Source organism: Falco rusticolus, chromosome 6 (genome assembly GCF_015220075.1).
Source record: "Falco rusticolus isolate bFalRus1 chromosome 6, bFalRus1.pri, whole genome shotgun sequence".
Classification (NCBI taxonomy): domain Eukaryota; kingdom Metazoa; phylum Chordata; class Aves; order Falconiformes; family Falconidae; genus Falco; species Falco rusticolus.
The window spans coordinates 282,598-297,097 of NC_051192.1; the positions used below are offsets into that span (position 1 = coordinate 282,598).

Below are 14,500 nucleotides of genomic sequence, written 5' to 3' on the forward strand. Positions count from 1 at the left end.
CACCCACCCTGCTGGAGGCCTTGTAAGGGTCCTGGTGCCCTGCCACGGTGGCAAATGGGCAAGTCTGGGAACACCACACAGCCCAAGGGATGGGACCAGCAATGGGGTCAGGCACTGACCTGTCCTGCTGCCTGAACTGCAGCGCCTGCTGTTACTGTAGCAGTGTTTCTGCACAACAGTGCTGCCCTGCCCCCCCGCCCCACCCCACCCCCAGCAGGCCGGCTTCCCAGGAACTGTGGGTACGCTAACCCGGCCTCATGGATAGAGCTCAGGGGGTGTTTTATTACTTGCTTCCTCCAGCAGGTACGTTCTGCCACCAAAACCAGTGCCAGCCCCCACAACAATTCTATTTCCCCATAAGATTAAAAGCATAAAATATGACAAAATGACTTGGGACAGCAGAGCCGGAGCCCGGCTGCTCTGCTCACCAGCAGCACACAAGCCTCCCACAGCAGAGCTGGAACCGCTTTTGAGGCAGCAGTGCTAACAAGGGGCCTGCATGAAATACAGATGACAAGCAGCAAATGCTGCAGAGTGCTGCTGTTCATGACCATAGGCCTCCCTGGGGCATCAGAGCCACCTCCAGCAGCAGCTGAACCGCGAGTGGTCATCTCTGACCTACTCCTCCCCCTCCTGAACCCACGGATGCACCCCCAACCTGTCCACTCAAGGAGCGTTACAAGAAAGGGGGAAGACTGAAAAAGGAAGGTATTGCGGGAAGAGCTGCAGTCTGCAGGTTTATTGCAGGGCCAGCTTGCATCAACGGTACAGAGGGGAAAAGAAGAGCAAGCCACCCTCCTTTACAAGAACTGTTGCACAGGCTGGTTTCACCATCAATGCCGTACACTCTACAGGGCAGGGAACCCAACACATACCACCCCAGCAGTGTTTACCAGTGGCTTCTGGGTCACCCTAGTTTAATGCTATTGTTTCCAGCTCCCTCTTCTGCAGCACGTAACAGACTATGATTATAAAAAAAATAACAAAGTATTAATGCAACATCTGCAAGGAAAGTCACTAAAGTCACCAGTGCACCAAAACATGCAAACATGGGGAACAGAGATGAGGGATGAGACAAACACATACTCTAGTACACAGGAAGAGTCTTTGTCAAGTTGTGTATAGGGGCTCATTATCATTCTTTTAGTAACTGAACATCTTGCAATGTCTCATCTGAAAACCTGGGGCTGGGTGCCTGTGCACAGCTGCACTGCTCTAACAGTAGAGTAGCAACTCACTGCTGACAAGTCATAAGCCCCAGGAGAATTCCTGTTCCTTGCGGGCCTGTAGGACATGGCAGTAGGCCAGAACATACTATAAGGAAGACTTTTTAAGTCAAAATGATCTGATGTCCTTACTAGTCTGATAATGGCCGTTATCAGCTGCAAGGACAAATAAAACTTGCCAGTACCTTGCACTGGCTTATCGTACTTAGATCAAATCCTTCACTAACTTACCTGTGGCAAGATGGAGCCCATCCGTACACAGGCAGCTACAGTCCAGTTTCCCAAAGTGAGAACTGATCAGGACAGCAGCGAGCCCTTTGGTTGCACTTCACCCCCAAAGGAGATGATGTGACCAGGCAGACTGGGGGAGGGTGGTGTTAACACAAGCTCTCGACTCCCGAAATGTCCTGTTACTTAAACAGGACCTGCAGGTTCTGCTTGTGACCTTCCATCTCTAAGAAAAGCCTTAATTTCCTAGAAAGAGTATCTAAATGTATTCTTTCTGCAACCAGAACCACCAATTTAGTCTAAGTATCACAAAGTAGAACTACCTGGAGAACCAGGACATAGAACAAGATTTCTAAAAATATTTACTTCAGTAGTTTACATTCTGTAAGTATTCCAAATACCTTCAGGGGAGTTCACTGGTCCTTAAATCAACAGGACAGACCAGCATTCACACATTCCTTTTTTCCATCTGTTAATGCCCTTTGCAGACAATTTTGTAAGTCAAATCATCAAGTGTACAAGCACCTCCAGACAGGTTTTCAGCTTCACCGAGCTCTGAGGTGGCAGAAGTGAAAACACAAGGTACAGATCACCAAAACATTCAAGACCCAACAGAAAGAAGGAACAGCTGATACTGGTTAACTCTTCACACTCATCTCTATAGGAATGAGGTCCTAGCAACAGGCACCAACCTGCAGGGCAGCCACTGGCTACTGTGCTACATTCAATTCACAAGCACCTGGAACAGCCTGCCTCCTGCTCCTCGCTGTAGTGGCATGTGAGCTGCTTCAGCTACCCAAATATTGACAGAAATAGCAGAGTTGTCACAAAATATTTCTTAGTTAGAAATGCAGAGTTTATTTCAATGCACCAATAAAAAAGCCCAACATTTCCAGATCACAGAACATTAACACAACAAAAGTTTTACATTAGTCTACTAGTAAGACTTTTTAAAGATCCAGATTCATGCCAATTGTTAGTCAATAGAAACAGCCTTCTAGGACTAAGCCCTTACATTTACAAAGACACCACAAAATCCCTTATAATAATGTAAACAAAATAAATTTTCTTCTTAAACTTTTTAAATTTGAATCCATTCTTTCAGGACTTGCACACTCCTTCAAGGGCTTCCTGATGGTGAATGACTGAAAGAAAGAGATTAAGAGCAAATCCTACAGCAAAACCAACAGAAACTGCATGCTAGCCCAGGCTTCCTCTGCTCAGGAGCCCCTCCCCCTACCTCACAATGCCCCCTCCCCACACTCTTTTCATTTACAGTTCACAAATAGTAATTGTAAAAATTTGTATTTTACACCTTTCTAAGTAAGAGCTGCCTTAGGCTTGAAAAGGGCAGGCAAAACAAGAGACGTCAGCTGCCACAGCCAGGCAGGACATGGAGCCTTCGCAGAGCCTGTGCTCCAGCTGTGCAGAGGAATTCTTGCTCTGCCATAACCTGCGCTGTTCCAGTTTGGGGCTAACCATGGGGCACCCTCTCCGACTACATCAATTCCAGCACATACTTCTCTGGTTACACAGGAAAACTTGCTTCTTCCTTCACAGTGCGAAGCAAAATTTGGCAGCTGTGCAACTGAGTGAGCACCACTGCGTGGAGCCATCAGCAGGAATGTAATCCTACCGCACATTCATGGTTTGCTCCAGACCTTACATTACTCGCTTCTTCCCCAGATTCTAAATTCCTCAGGACCTTCGGGACTGTTGATTCTCATTTGCCTGTATTTTCTCTTGTCCTTTAAAATTTCATTGAAGTAGGCTACCTTAGAGATAGTAGCATGAAGTTCTGACTACCAGAGGTAGGAAGTGCCCACAAAACTTCGTCTTTTCATAGTTCACAAGTTAAGAAAAAACTTTCAGCTTTTATTCTATAACAACTGCTCCAGACACCAGCACTATGAACTGTACGGCACACTGCAGTTTAAGATATTCCTACCTTCTCTTTGGAGATGGTGATCTGGACTTTGAGCGACTGTTAAAATGAAGCAAACCAAAACAATCAATGTGGTAAACTCATATATACTCAGTAACCACTTTTGACCATGTAAAAACACTAAGAACACTTTGATGTTAAATACATTACAAATCACCAGCCTTAATGCTGCTGATAGCAAGTATACCCAGTTACTGTAAGCGAGAAGCTGCAGTTGAGAAGAAAAACTGCTGAAAGCCAGAGCCCTTGCAAAAAGAGCAACACACAGCTTCAAAGAGCTATAAAAGGATCACAATAATCCTGCAAAGCAGGAGCAGTGAATAAAGCGGAGGAGAGTCAGGAAAACTGAGAACAGAGGTAGGGAAAGACATGCCCCAAATCCTGTCTAAAATACTTCTTCTAAGTCCAATCATGGGTTAAAAAAACCTGTATCCACAATCCTTCTGGAAGAATTACTTACTGTCCCACAAAAAAAAAAAAAAAAAAAAATCAGCTATGTAACATTAAAATAACACATGAAAGATATTTTAAAATCAGCTATTAAAAAACCAACCGCCCCCCCCCAAAAAACCACTTCCACATGCAACTGAAATACTGGTCCAAGCAGAGATTTTGAATTGTAACAAAAAAAAACCAAAACAAACCCACAAAAAAACTGAGTGCTATGCTCACCTTTTAGCAGGTAAGCCAGATTTAGATCTACCATGGGACCCAGACCTACAACAGGAGAAAAATAAAGCTCAGCAAAGCAGCTAGTGACATGCAAATACAATGAAAGTTAGCTAAATGAGCAACAGCAAATTCATACTACATAGCATCACAAACCAGAGGAAGACCGGGGCTGCAGGCTTTTCTCGTGACATTTCACAACACTCCTTTAGCTCTTATTCCAGAGACCCCACTTATCAGAAGACAAGAGTACAAGCACAAGAACCTCCCCAGCAAAGCTTCAGGTACCACTTTCACAAAACAGAAGACCTTGTAGCAGGCTCCCAGATTTTTTCTCCATCTGCAAGTATCCCTTCCATAAAGGGAAAAATACTTTCAAGTGTCAACTTAGAAAACCTTTTAAATAGCACATTAGGAACCGGGAACCAGCCACAGGTAAGCATGCGTGCTAAATAGCTGATGCATTTTTCAGATTAATGCCGCTTTTATTCAAGTATAATACAGCTTTTTTCATCAGTTATCCAATGAAAACAGCATTTCAGTTTTCACTGCCTGCCTGCTGCTAACATGTAACCTACTCCCAATTCATCTTACAAATTAAAATTTACTTGAATGGTGAGGCTTTCCTTCCACATTTATCATACGACTTCACCAACTCAAGTATCGGCTGTCTGGCCTCCTAGAGTTCAGCAATACCACAGGCCTGAATTCTGACACATCAGAAAGCCCAGCGTTCAAGATGGATGTTGCCAAAAAAGTAGGAAACTTAATTCCATTTCTGCTCACAACCATTTCGAAGTGTAACTGAAGAATCACCTTTACCTGCTCTATTAACTTCCAGAAATACTATGTTCACGCTGCTGGCTCAAGTTAAAACAATGCCACAAGCTACATGCCAGTGCTTTGAAACCTTCCTGCTCACTATGCCGAGCCATCCTGACACAGCTCCTAACCCTGCCACCAGTGATTTTGTTACTGTATCACGGGTTACACAGGATGGAGTTGCTCACAACTACCAGAACTTGTATTCTGTAGCGTGAGCATGACTTCCTTTGCTAAGAAATACAGCAAGGCAGCCAAGAGCATCATCTCACTGCTAGAAAATCCTCCTTCTGAAGCACAGCAGCAAAGCAGGACTGCAGATCAAAAGCTGTGGAAGCAGCACCGGTTACGTACTACCATTCTGCTGTATAAGCGCAGAGGACTAACACTGGCTGGAGCTTTCACAATGCTTCGTAACTCCAGTACTGACCTACCACTGCTCACCACTGTAAGTGCAGACCTAAGCAAAGTCGGCATCCATCAGGAACATCAGTAAAAGTATCAAAAGTCTTCCATGCAGGAACACGACTGTCCCAGAACTAGATATCACCAAGCAACATCAACAGTATTCACTCCTCCGCCACAGCAGCGTGCAATTTGAGCCTGGCTAGTCGCCTCCTGCATTACAGGCCTGTGTCAGCCAGGACAGCTCTAGCGATAATCATCACCATCATCCCCTTAAAGGCACAATGTGCAAGTCCTGAAGGAGCAGGCAGATCCCTAAAACATGTCCCCTGTTCTAAAGCAAAATAAAAAACAACTTCTTCCAACTGATCAGCTCTCACATCCATCCTGTTGTTATCATACTCTCACCTTTTTTCCAACTAAAACTTACCACAAAGGGTAGAGGAAAATAACAAAGGAGCACTTAACTCTCTACTCATTTTCTTCAACACTTCAGCATGGAAAACATCCAGATCCACAAAGCCAGGGCTTTGTGTCAGCTTCAAAAGTCCTTCAAAACACTACGCTGCGACATTAGGACTAATGGTCCTGCTCATTGAGCCCTCAAAACCTCTGAAGTCAAACGTAATATGGTTCTTTGTGCTACAGCAATTTAATTTGACCTAGCTCTCAGAACTAGAACTGACAAAGCTAAAAGCTGTATACAAGAGTTCAGTCAGTAGTGTCAACCTTCTCATCACCTTACCCCTCCCCAGCAACTGAGATTTGCCAACAGAACAGGCCAAGAAAAACCTAAGCAGCATTTCCTGCAGGTCACAAGGTCAAGCATTCTTTACATGTGTAGGCATTAACTAGATTTTGAAACTTCTCTCTAGACCTTAAATCATAAATACAAGCTTTGTTTATGGCGACAAACACATAGACCTCATATAGTAGCCACAGACCAAAACAAACTCATGTTTATTACAAGAAATCAACCACTACTTTAGTTTGTGAAAAGGCCAAAGTTATTCACTATATGTGTGAACATTGCTATGCTTCACAACCTTCTAACCCCTTCCAGCCAAACTTGGCCAGGGAAAACAAAATCACCAAAAAGCCCAAAACACTATTATTTGTTTGAATTAAAACAAGTCTCTTACCTGCTTCGAGGCCATACAATGGACCGGGACCTTGAGCGTGACCTGGACCTAGATCTGACGTGGGGGGAAAGAGATGGAAAGTTCAGCTACTACTACAGGATTCAAAGTCATACAGCTGAGATAGCCTTCCTTTACTTTTATGATACTGTCCCCAGCAAATTTTGCTCTAAGTATTGTTTTGCAGATGTAATTTTTATTACTAGAAAGCTATAGTACATTTGGCCAGCACTACCATCCACTAAGAAGTCCCACTGCCTTAGGCATGCAAGCGTAATTACTTCCTGGACCCCTGAAGCTCAAGTAGGAAACCTTAACCATAGATTAATACTGTAAGAAAGTTACAGCCTTGAAAAAGCCTAGAAACAGCAGTTCCAAAATTATATGCTTATGTTTTCAACTTCAAAGAAAGCATTTAGATATGGTCTCAGGGCTTTAACACTACCAAGGTTCCTGCAAACACATCAACTGCTGGAATGAAAACTTAATGTTGAAGGCAACATAACTGTGGGGAGTTTTCAATGTTGCGGTCTTAAAACGCATACCTTGATCTCCTTAAAGAACCAGAACGAGATCTGCGGGGCGAAAATGATCTATACCTGCGAGGAGACATTGACCTGGACCTGCGATAGGAAGCTGACCTCGATCTACAAAACAAAGGGGGCGGGGAGAAAAAAAAAACCAACCACAATTACTGCAACATACCTTTCACACAGACTACAGAAAGGGGTGAAGCAGAGGGAGGAGCAAGAGAAAGAATGAAAATACAACAGTGAGAATCCTACCTCCTTCCACGACTCCGACTGCGCGACCGAGAATATCTTCTTCCTCGGGACCTTGAACGAGATCTAGACCTGGACCTGGTTTTAGGTTAGAGAAAAAAGATATCAGCAAACAGCTGCAGCAACCGGTGCACGTGAGGCCCTGCTGAAGTCAAAACTTATTTCAGACAACTAAAAAGAAAATAAAAAAACCAAACCAAAAACCAAACCAACAAAAACACACCACTAGCATCTGTCAGTTGGAAAAATCTCTGGGCCTATTTTTCTCGAGCATTTTACTACCTAGAAAAATGTTAAAAGCTGAATTACATTGCAGAATTACATTAGAATAGAAAACACTGTAATGCGTATTTAAAATAAACCTTGCAAGTTTGCAGGTCGACCCTCTTTGGCCCAAGGTCTAGCAGATCTAGACGATCTAGAAGTATCTATAGCCGATCGCTGCATCTAGGTGTTCTCTTCAATCTAACGACGATCAAACTGACAGCCCAATGAGCCAGGGTGAGGCTTGATTGACGCAAGAAGATTTTTCTAGGTGGGAATGTGGTCAATCTGGTGTTCCTCTTTCTAAACCGGAGGGGGGCCCCAATTGAAAGCCAAATTTACTGTTACGGCGATCACCGTCTCAAATTTTCTGCCCTTAAAGAATAAGGTGAAGCTACGTGTAGATGGCTCGAGGGGATCTGGCCTCTTATGCTGATCACCTCAAGGTCTAGGAGGATCTTAAGTGTCGGATTTGCAAGGCGCCTCAGCATGAAATCTTAAGGCTCGTGACATTCTGAATCAAGGCGACTGACTCAAACGAAGAAACCTGAAAGGTTTTGACCAGGTTGATTATTAAAATATTAACATTTGATATGTATTAGCAAAAAAAAAAAAAAATCGTGATATACACCTGTTGACTTACAACATTAAGAGTTAAAACTGGCGTAACATTCTGTTCTTTGCTAACAAGAGCTACGCAAAAGTGAACTGGCGAGGCAACCCAGCCGCTCCGGCCCCACACGTACCTGCTCCTCCTTCGGCGACTATAGCGGTGACAATCATAGGCATAGTGGCCTTTCTCACCACACTCGTAGCACCTGTCGTTGGGGTCAAAGGGGCGCCGCGCAGGAGGCCTGTCGTAGCGGGAGCGACGCGGCATCCCCGTCGACACTTCCACCCTCACCCTCGAGCCGCATATTATCCTGCGAGACACAGCGTACGGTCACGGCGATGCCCCCTCCGCACACGGGGCGGGGGAAGGCGGGGGCCGCCCCCCGGCCCGGCGGCTCCAGGCGCGCACGTACTTCCCGTCGAGGCCGAGCACCGCATCCTCAGCGTCCCTCGGGTCTTCGAACTCCACGAAGGCGAAGCCCGGCGGGTTCCTCGCGATCCACACGGTTCTCAGGGGCCCGTAGTAGCTGAAGGCTCTCTCCAGCTCGCCCTTGCCCGCCCCCGTGCCCAGGTTGCCCACGTACACCTTGGTCTCTGCCGGGAGGGAAGCGCGGTCAGCCATGTCAGGCGGCGCACGGGGCCCGCAGAGCGCAGGCGCAGCGCCGGGCGCGAGGAGCCCCCCCCGCCGCCGCCATCTTTAGCAGCGCCTCCATTTTGCGGCACTCCCGTCCCGCCCGCGCCGCGCCAGGCACGGCCCCGCCGCCACAACCTGCCGCCGCCACCTGCTCCCGCCGCCTCCCCCCGGGCACCGCGCGCTCCCACAGCCGGCTCCCCGCGGCCGCCTTCTCCCACCCGCCCCGCCGCCCCCCAACGGCCGCGCCGCCCCCGCCTCGCCCCTACCGTATCGCCCGTAGCGCGACATCCCCCCGGCTGCGGGCCGAGCCCCGAGCGCCGCCCTTATATAGAGCGAGCGCCGCCGCGACTGCGCGCCGCGCCCTGCGCCGCTGGGGGTGGGGCCGTCCCGCTCCTCGCGCGCCGCGGGTCTCGCGCGAGCAGCGCGGCTGAGGGGGCGGCCCCGCTCGCCGCCAGGGCCTCACGCGCCCCGCCCCGCCCCGCCGGCAGCGCTGCCCGGGCGCGGCTCCTGCGCCGGGCGCCCCGCGGGAGAGCGGCAGCACCCGGGCCGCCGCCGCGCTGGCCGCCCGCCCTGCCTCACCGCCCCGGCTCCGCTCCAGGCCGCGCCCCTCCGGGTGCTGAGCGCCGCCGCCCCAGGCGCCGCTCGCGTTTTTGCCGTTCCGCCTCATGAACCGTTCGGTTCCCCTTCGGCCGATCTCACGTTCCAGCCCGACGTACTTCGGCCGTCCGCTCCTTCTCCCAGGGCCGCGTTCTCTTAACTGCTTGCACGGACCAACATCCTCCGTTTCTCAAATTCCTTCATGTTTTTCACTGTAGATGTTCGCACGTCCCTTTGTTTCCTAGAGTGGGTAACGGCGGTGCCCACAGCAGGCTGCGGCGAGGCAGGCCGGCTGGCGCAGAAGGAGCAGCGCGGGGGGCGGCCTGCCCAACCCCCGCCGCCACGGCAGCCCTGCCCCGGCCCCGCGGACGGGCGGCGAAGGGGCCTGCGGGCTCCTCGCCCCGGACGAGCGGGCAGCCGCGACACCCCTCGCAAGGAGGCGCCCTGCCGGCGGGGGTCGCCCTGCTGCCTGCCCCCGGCCCAGCACAGCCCGCCCCGGCTCCGGGCAGGCCGTGAGCACCGGCCCGCCGGCACCCACCCGCCGCCGGGAGATGCAACCGGGTGAGTGGCAGAGGGCTGTTAAGAAAAATCAGCATGAATATGACTAATCCCAAGTATTTTTAAATAAACCACAGCAGGAATGAGGAGGGCAGGTTAGGCACAGCTTTCAAATGCATTTGAGCACGCTGAAGGTGTTTTGGTGCTATTTCATAAGAGGATAGAAAAATCAATACACTGCTGCTCTAAAATAACAAATACAGATAGCAGGTTTTAAAAACATTCCCTATTTGCCTGCTAACTTTCCCTAATCATTTTACAAATATGGACCTACATTATAATTTACATTCTAAAACAGGAGAACAGTTGAACCGGGGGGGGAGCTTTCTGAACATCTTTCATCTGGTTTAGTAAGTCCAAGTGTCACAATTCTCCTTCTGGAAAAAGAAATAAAATTCTGGTTCAAATTCTGGTTCAAAAGCAGTTTGAACAAACATGCCTGCACCACTAGATAATTAATTAAAGGCAGAGGAAAACAGTTTGACATTTATCATGTATCATCTTTCACAATACTGTTATAAAAAATATTTATAAAACTAATATATCAGTTCAATACATCATCATTATCCAGTGGCTTGCTTTTAATAAAAAATAGTGCATAGAAAATGCTTCATGCTTTTAGTTAATACTGCTTTTTTTATCCTGTTCTCAACATACAAAAATCAGACAGAAGTACCTAAACTCAGCATTTTTGCAAACAGTGGTATATTGATACCCAGAACAGTTCCTATAATAGGGCAGGTAGACATAGTCCCAAAGACAACTGCTTTAAACATTACACATCACTGCTGTTTTTCAAGGTAGCCCTGTATCAAGCCTTGAACCCGAGACAGAATAATCTCATTGGAGCTGCTGCACTCTTCTGGGCCATATGGTGGGTCAATAGTTAATACCCCCGCCACACACAGCATTCTTCCCGATTCACCTTGTTGCTCTGTTACAGGGATGTGGTTTGCTTCCAGCCAAGTCTTCAAGTCATTCTTCCTCTTTTCAAGTTCCGCTGGGCTGTAGGCTTTGCTTTCTTCAGGTGCAAATATGCCAGCAAGCCGTTGCTTCATTTCATCGTCCCCTTCTTTCAGTATCTTGACCTCCTGGACAGCATGGCCCAAGACAACAGATATGGACACCTTCTCATTCTCCAGGAATGTTGCAAGGACAATACTGGCAAGGAAAGAAGGATAATGTGTGAGTCACTGTACTTAAGTGAAGACTGAGGAAACAGGCCAAGATTCTTCGAGATGAGTGCTCATTACCATCAGCACAACCCAGACATTTAGACAATGTTGCATATCCACCTCTTTTCCCGAAAAGCATGCTGCCATACCCTTAAAATACTGAAAATGTGAGGCTTTGCAGGTAACTTCTGGCCTTGAACTTGAAACCACGCTAGATACTTTCAAGCAGAACGTGACTTTAAAAATGCAAAGGGTACATTAAAATCAGTGTTAGGAATCTAAGTATTTCTGCGCAGTATTCCCAACCTTGCTGAAGAACATTAAGTCTTCCAACATTCAAAACCAATGATACCTTCATACATTCAGCACTTTGAATGCCAAAGGCAATGGTGGCAGCTAACAACATCAGAACCTTTTAATGACAAATTACTAATATTTAATTATTGATGATTACTAAAATATTTTATGTATTTTTAAGTTAGCATTACTAGTTTCTTAATCGAAAACTCTAGCTTGAGTATTACAATGGGAACACACCACAGCACGTTGAGACTCATGTAGCAGTCTGGTCTTTTACCAAGGGCATTTACATCCCAGAAGTCCTAAAATACAGGTAGGAAGGCAGCTTGTTATATTTCTAGGATTTTTTCCCCATGTATCAATGAAGAGGATTAGGAACCACTTTCTTCCTCTTGTGGGAAGAAAAATTCCAGAATTTGATGCCAGCATTTTTCTAATCCGCTTGTTGCCACCATTAGTGGATGTAAGGACTTTCTGGGAAATGCACAGTGAAATAAGCCTTGGGTTTAGTCTTGGCCATCCCCAGAATCACTCGCAGCTGCATGTACCTTTCTTACCAAAATGATAACCGACTCCAAGAGAAAACCTAAGTATCGAAGCTACTTCAGGGTTGAAGCAACATCCAATTCTTCTGAAACACATCAGAAACCGGATGTTTTAGTTTCTAGCCTCCTTGTGCTCATGTACAAGCTCACAACCAAAAAGGTATGAAAAGGCTCTGGCAGCAAGGAGCCACATTTCTGCCAATTCCCTGGTATGTTCTGCCTTTCAAACTCTGCTTTGAAGCTACTCACTTGAGAACTGCGGTGCCACTTTCTGTCCAATACCCTTGCCAATTTCTCTGCTTCCTCTCCAAAGCAGCCAGGACACCCTCATGGGTGCCAGGCTGTAGGGGAAAGCAGGGCAAGTGAGAACTTTGGACAGAGGATAAGGATTTCAACACCTAAAGCATTAAGAACATTCCTGCTGTCTTTGTGAAGCAGGGCTTTGTATATTATTAAAAGGTATCCACCTATTAGGACTAAAGTACTAACCTCAGGTCCACAATAATGTCAGCACGAATTCTGGTATTTTCCATTCCCCAAACTTACCAGTCATTTGAGTGAGATCAAAGTGGACTTGGGTGAACTGGCCTCATCAACTGCAACATTGCTTTCTCTTAGGCCCTGCCAACTAAAAAAGCGAGGCATGCAGCCTCAACATGGTTTTTGCTCCAAAAAAGTTTACTTCAGTCTTGAGATCTTCTGTGTTCCTGAAAAACTTGTTTTCTCTTAGCTTCACAGAAAAAAAAAAAAAGCTTTGGTACTTACCTGGCAGAAATGGGATCAACTGTTAAGACCCATCCTTCATATTCATGTTTCTCAATTGCAGCAACTTTCACCATTTTGTTCAGATACGTTTCCCAGTCTAGAGGGGTTTTCTTCTGCCAGTCATTCATATTTCCTATGTCCAGAACCTAGAAAATACCCAGAGATCAATTTGGAGAAGCAACGAATCCTTTTGCTTTGCCCTTTGCTTCAGAACCGAGTTTGCCTCCAGGTGAAGATCTTCCACTCGTCCTAAGCACCAATGGCATTTTTTAAAAGCAAACGCTCACAGAGGCGGTTTGCATTTGCTGCAGCTCTGCAATTTCCCACCCAGTTTGCCTGCTTTTAAAGGCACATGGCGAAGCCTCAGAAATGACTGTCCCCCTTCCCGTTGCTCCAAACACCCCATTTATCGCTCTGCCCTCGCACAAAACCTTCGGGATCCCCGCCCCTCGGCAGTTTTGTTCCACGTACCGGCACGTCCCTCGCACCCAGGCCCGGGCGCTACACGCCCCGGCCCCGTCTCCGCTCTGCGGGCGGCGGGCAGGCCGGCTCCGGCCGGGGCCGCGCAACAGTTGCCGCCATCCCGCACCCCCCCGGCACAGGCGCTGGAGGCGGCCCGCTGCCCCGCTCCCCCCGCCGGGAGCAGCCCCCGCTCACCCGCGCGGCACCGGGGCGGGCCCGCCCGCCCTGCCGCGGCCACGGGGACGGCCCCGCAGGCGAGCCCAGACCGCCGAGCCTGGCTCCCGGCCGCGCCGCGCCCTGCTGCGGAAAACACAGGTGTTTGCGCCCGGGTTCTGCCCTGAGCAGCTCGGTGTCACCCCCGCGAAACCCGCTCTTGTAACTCTGCACCCGGTTCGGCGGGGGCAAGCACGCGGCGGTCCTGCGAGCGTTAACAGAAAAAATACCGAGACTCTCAAATGAGCTAGTCTTATTTCCCAAGCTTAAGGAGGTAATTTCTATTATTTTTTTTGTGAACTTCAACTTTACAGTCCTATGGAAAATGATTTATAAACGGCTTGTGCTGTACTGTTTTCCTTCGGAGTTAATAGTTTATTAGAAAGCAGGGATTAGCAAATCTAATTATCTTCACTATGAGAGCAAGCAACACAATGGGAAATCTTAGCTTCCGTTTGAAGGAACAGTGGAAAGACGGTGGTTTGTCTTCCTGTATTTACATGTGGAACGCAGTTACAGTTTTACTGCCTCAAGGGCTTCCTAAACTGGTCCCCTTCTGGGCCGCAGCCTGGAGGGCGGTTTGTTCAAAGTGTCTTTCTGAGCAAAATACTCCAAACGTCTTCGGTTTCAGTTCCTGGCAAGCCTCCGTCCCTACTGCATTTTATCTTCTCCATTGTTGCCAGCGCAGTTACCAAGTTGTTCTGAACCAGGAAGACCTGAATAATTTTCTTATCCTGTTATCTAAGCCGTACCTTAGGGATCCCGGCCACTACCGCGGGCAGCTACTACTGCTCTCCCACCGCAAGCACACCCGCAGTCAGGGTCACGAAGCGGTGCGGCTGCTCCCGCAGCAGCGCTGCCCGCGGCCCCGGCGCGGAGCAAGCCGTGAGGGCGCAGCGCACGAGGCGCGGCCGCTCCGCCGGCCCGAGGAGCGCTACCGCTCGCCTGGGGGCCTTCCCGCCGCCGGCCGGCGGGAGCGGGGAACCGGCCCTTCGCAGGCGCCGCCGGCCACTGTCTCGCCCGCCCGCCCGCCCGCTCACCCACCTCGCGGCCCCGCCGCCGCCGCCGCGGGGCCCGCCCAGCAGCACGGCCGCTCCCGGGCAGGACGCAGCGCCGCCCCGCGCCGGCCCCCTCAGGCGCCCCCGGCCGCAGCCCGCCG

At 48.8% G+C, this 14,500-nt stretch overlaps 2 protein-coding genes across 7 annotated transcripts; both read right to left on the reverse strand.

Annotated features, from left to right (window-relative positions):
* Nucleotides 1-2,288: 2,288 nt before the first annotated feature.
* LOC119149580 (serine/arginine-rich splicing factor 7-like) lies at nt 2,289-9,129 on the reverse strand. 3 transcript variants are annotated; one of them, XM_037390935.1, is made up of 9 exons: nt 8,993-9,129; nt 8,506-8,686; nt 8,227-8,403; nt 7,220-7,294; nt 6,980-7,081; nt 6,438-6,491; nt 4,072-4,116; nt 3,403-3,438; nt 2,289-2,599 (listed from the first exon to the last, which is right to left on the reverse strand). In XM_037390935.1, exons 1-9 carry the CDS (start codon nt 9,012-9,014, stop codon nt 2,575-2,577), a joined length of 717 nt encoding a protein of 238 aa, XP_037246832.1. In that variant the 5' UTR covers nt 9,015-9,129; the 3' UTR covers nt 2,289-2,574. The 3 variants fall into 3 exon arrangements, 2 of the variants coding, with proteins under 2 accessions (XP_037246832.1, XP_037246833.1); XM_037390936.1 differs by lacking the exon at nt 4,072-4,116; XR_005104767.1 differs by lacking the exons at nt 8,227-8,403; nt 8,506-8,686; nt 8,993-9,129 and adding an exon at nt 7,579-8,081.
* Nucleotides 9,130-9,972: 843 nt separating this feature from the next.
* GEMIN6 (gem nuclear organelle associated protein 6) lies at nt 9,973-14,457 on the reverse strand. Of its 4 annotated transcripts, none has more exons than XM_037392892.1 (3): nt 14,386-14,457; nt 12,667-12,812; nt 9,973-11,042 (listed from the first exon to the last, which is right to left on the reverse strand). In XM_037392892.1, the coding sequence occupies exons 2-3, from the start codon at nt 12,792-12,794 to the stop codon at nt 10,664-10,666; spliced, it is 507 nt and encodes a 168-aa protein (XP_037248789.1). In that variant the 5' UTR covers nt 12,795-12,812; nt 14,386-14,457; the 3' UTR covers nt 9,973-10,663. The 4 variants fall into 4 exon arrangements, with proteins under 4 accessions (XP_037248789.1, XP_037248791.1, XP_037248790.1 ...); XM_037392894.1 differs by lacking the exon at nt 14,386-14,457 and adding an exon at nt 14,094-14,317; XM_037392893.1 differs by lacking the exon at nt 14,386-14,457 and adding an exon at nt 13,138-13,262.
* Between the last annotated feature and the right edge of the window lie 43 nt (nt 14,458-14,500).

Excerpts from the sequence above, each read along its gene's own strand:
- LOC119149580 (XM_037390935.1), bottom strand. The coding sequence starts at position 9,014 with ATGTCGCGCTACGGGCGATACG. Across the intron at positions 7,295-8,226 it reads AGTCGCCGAAGGAGGAGCAG|GTCCAGGTCTAGATCTCGTT; the intron begins GTACGTGTGGGG and ends ACCTAAAACCAG. Across the intron at positions 7,082-7,219 it reads AGTCGGAGTCGTGGAAGGAG|ATCGAGGTCAGCTTCCTATC; the intron begins GTAGGATTCTCA and ends TTTGTTTTGTAG.
- GEMIN6 (XM_037392892.1), bottom strand. The coding sequence starts at position 12,794 with ATGAATGACTGGCAGAAGAAAACCCCTCTAGACTGGGAAACGTATCTG. Across the intron at positions 11,043-12,666 it reads GTTGATCCCATTTCTGCCAG|TATTGTCCTTGCAACATTCC; the intron begins GTAAGTACCAAA and ends TTTCCTTGCCAG.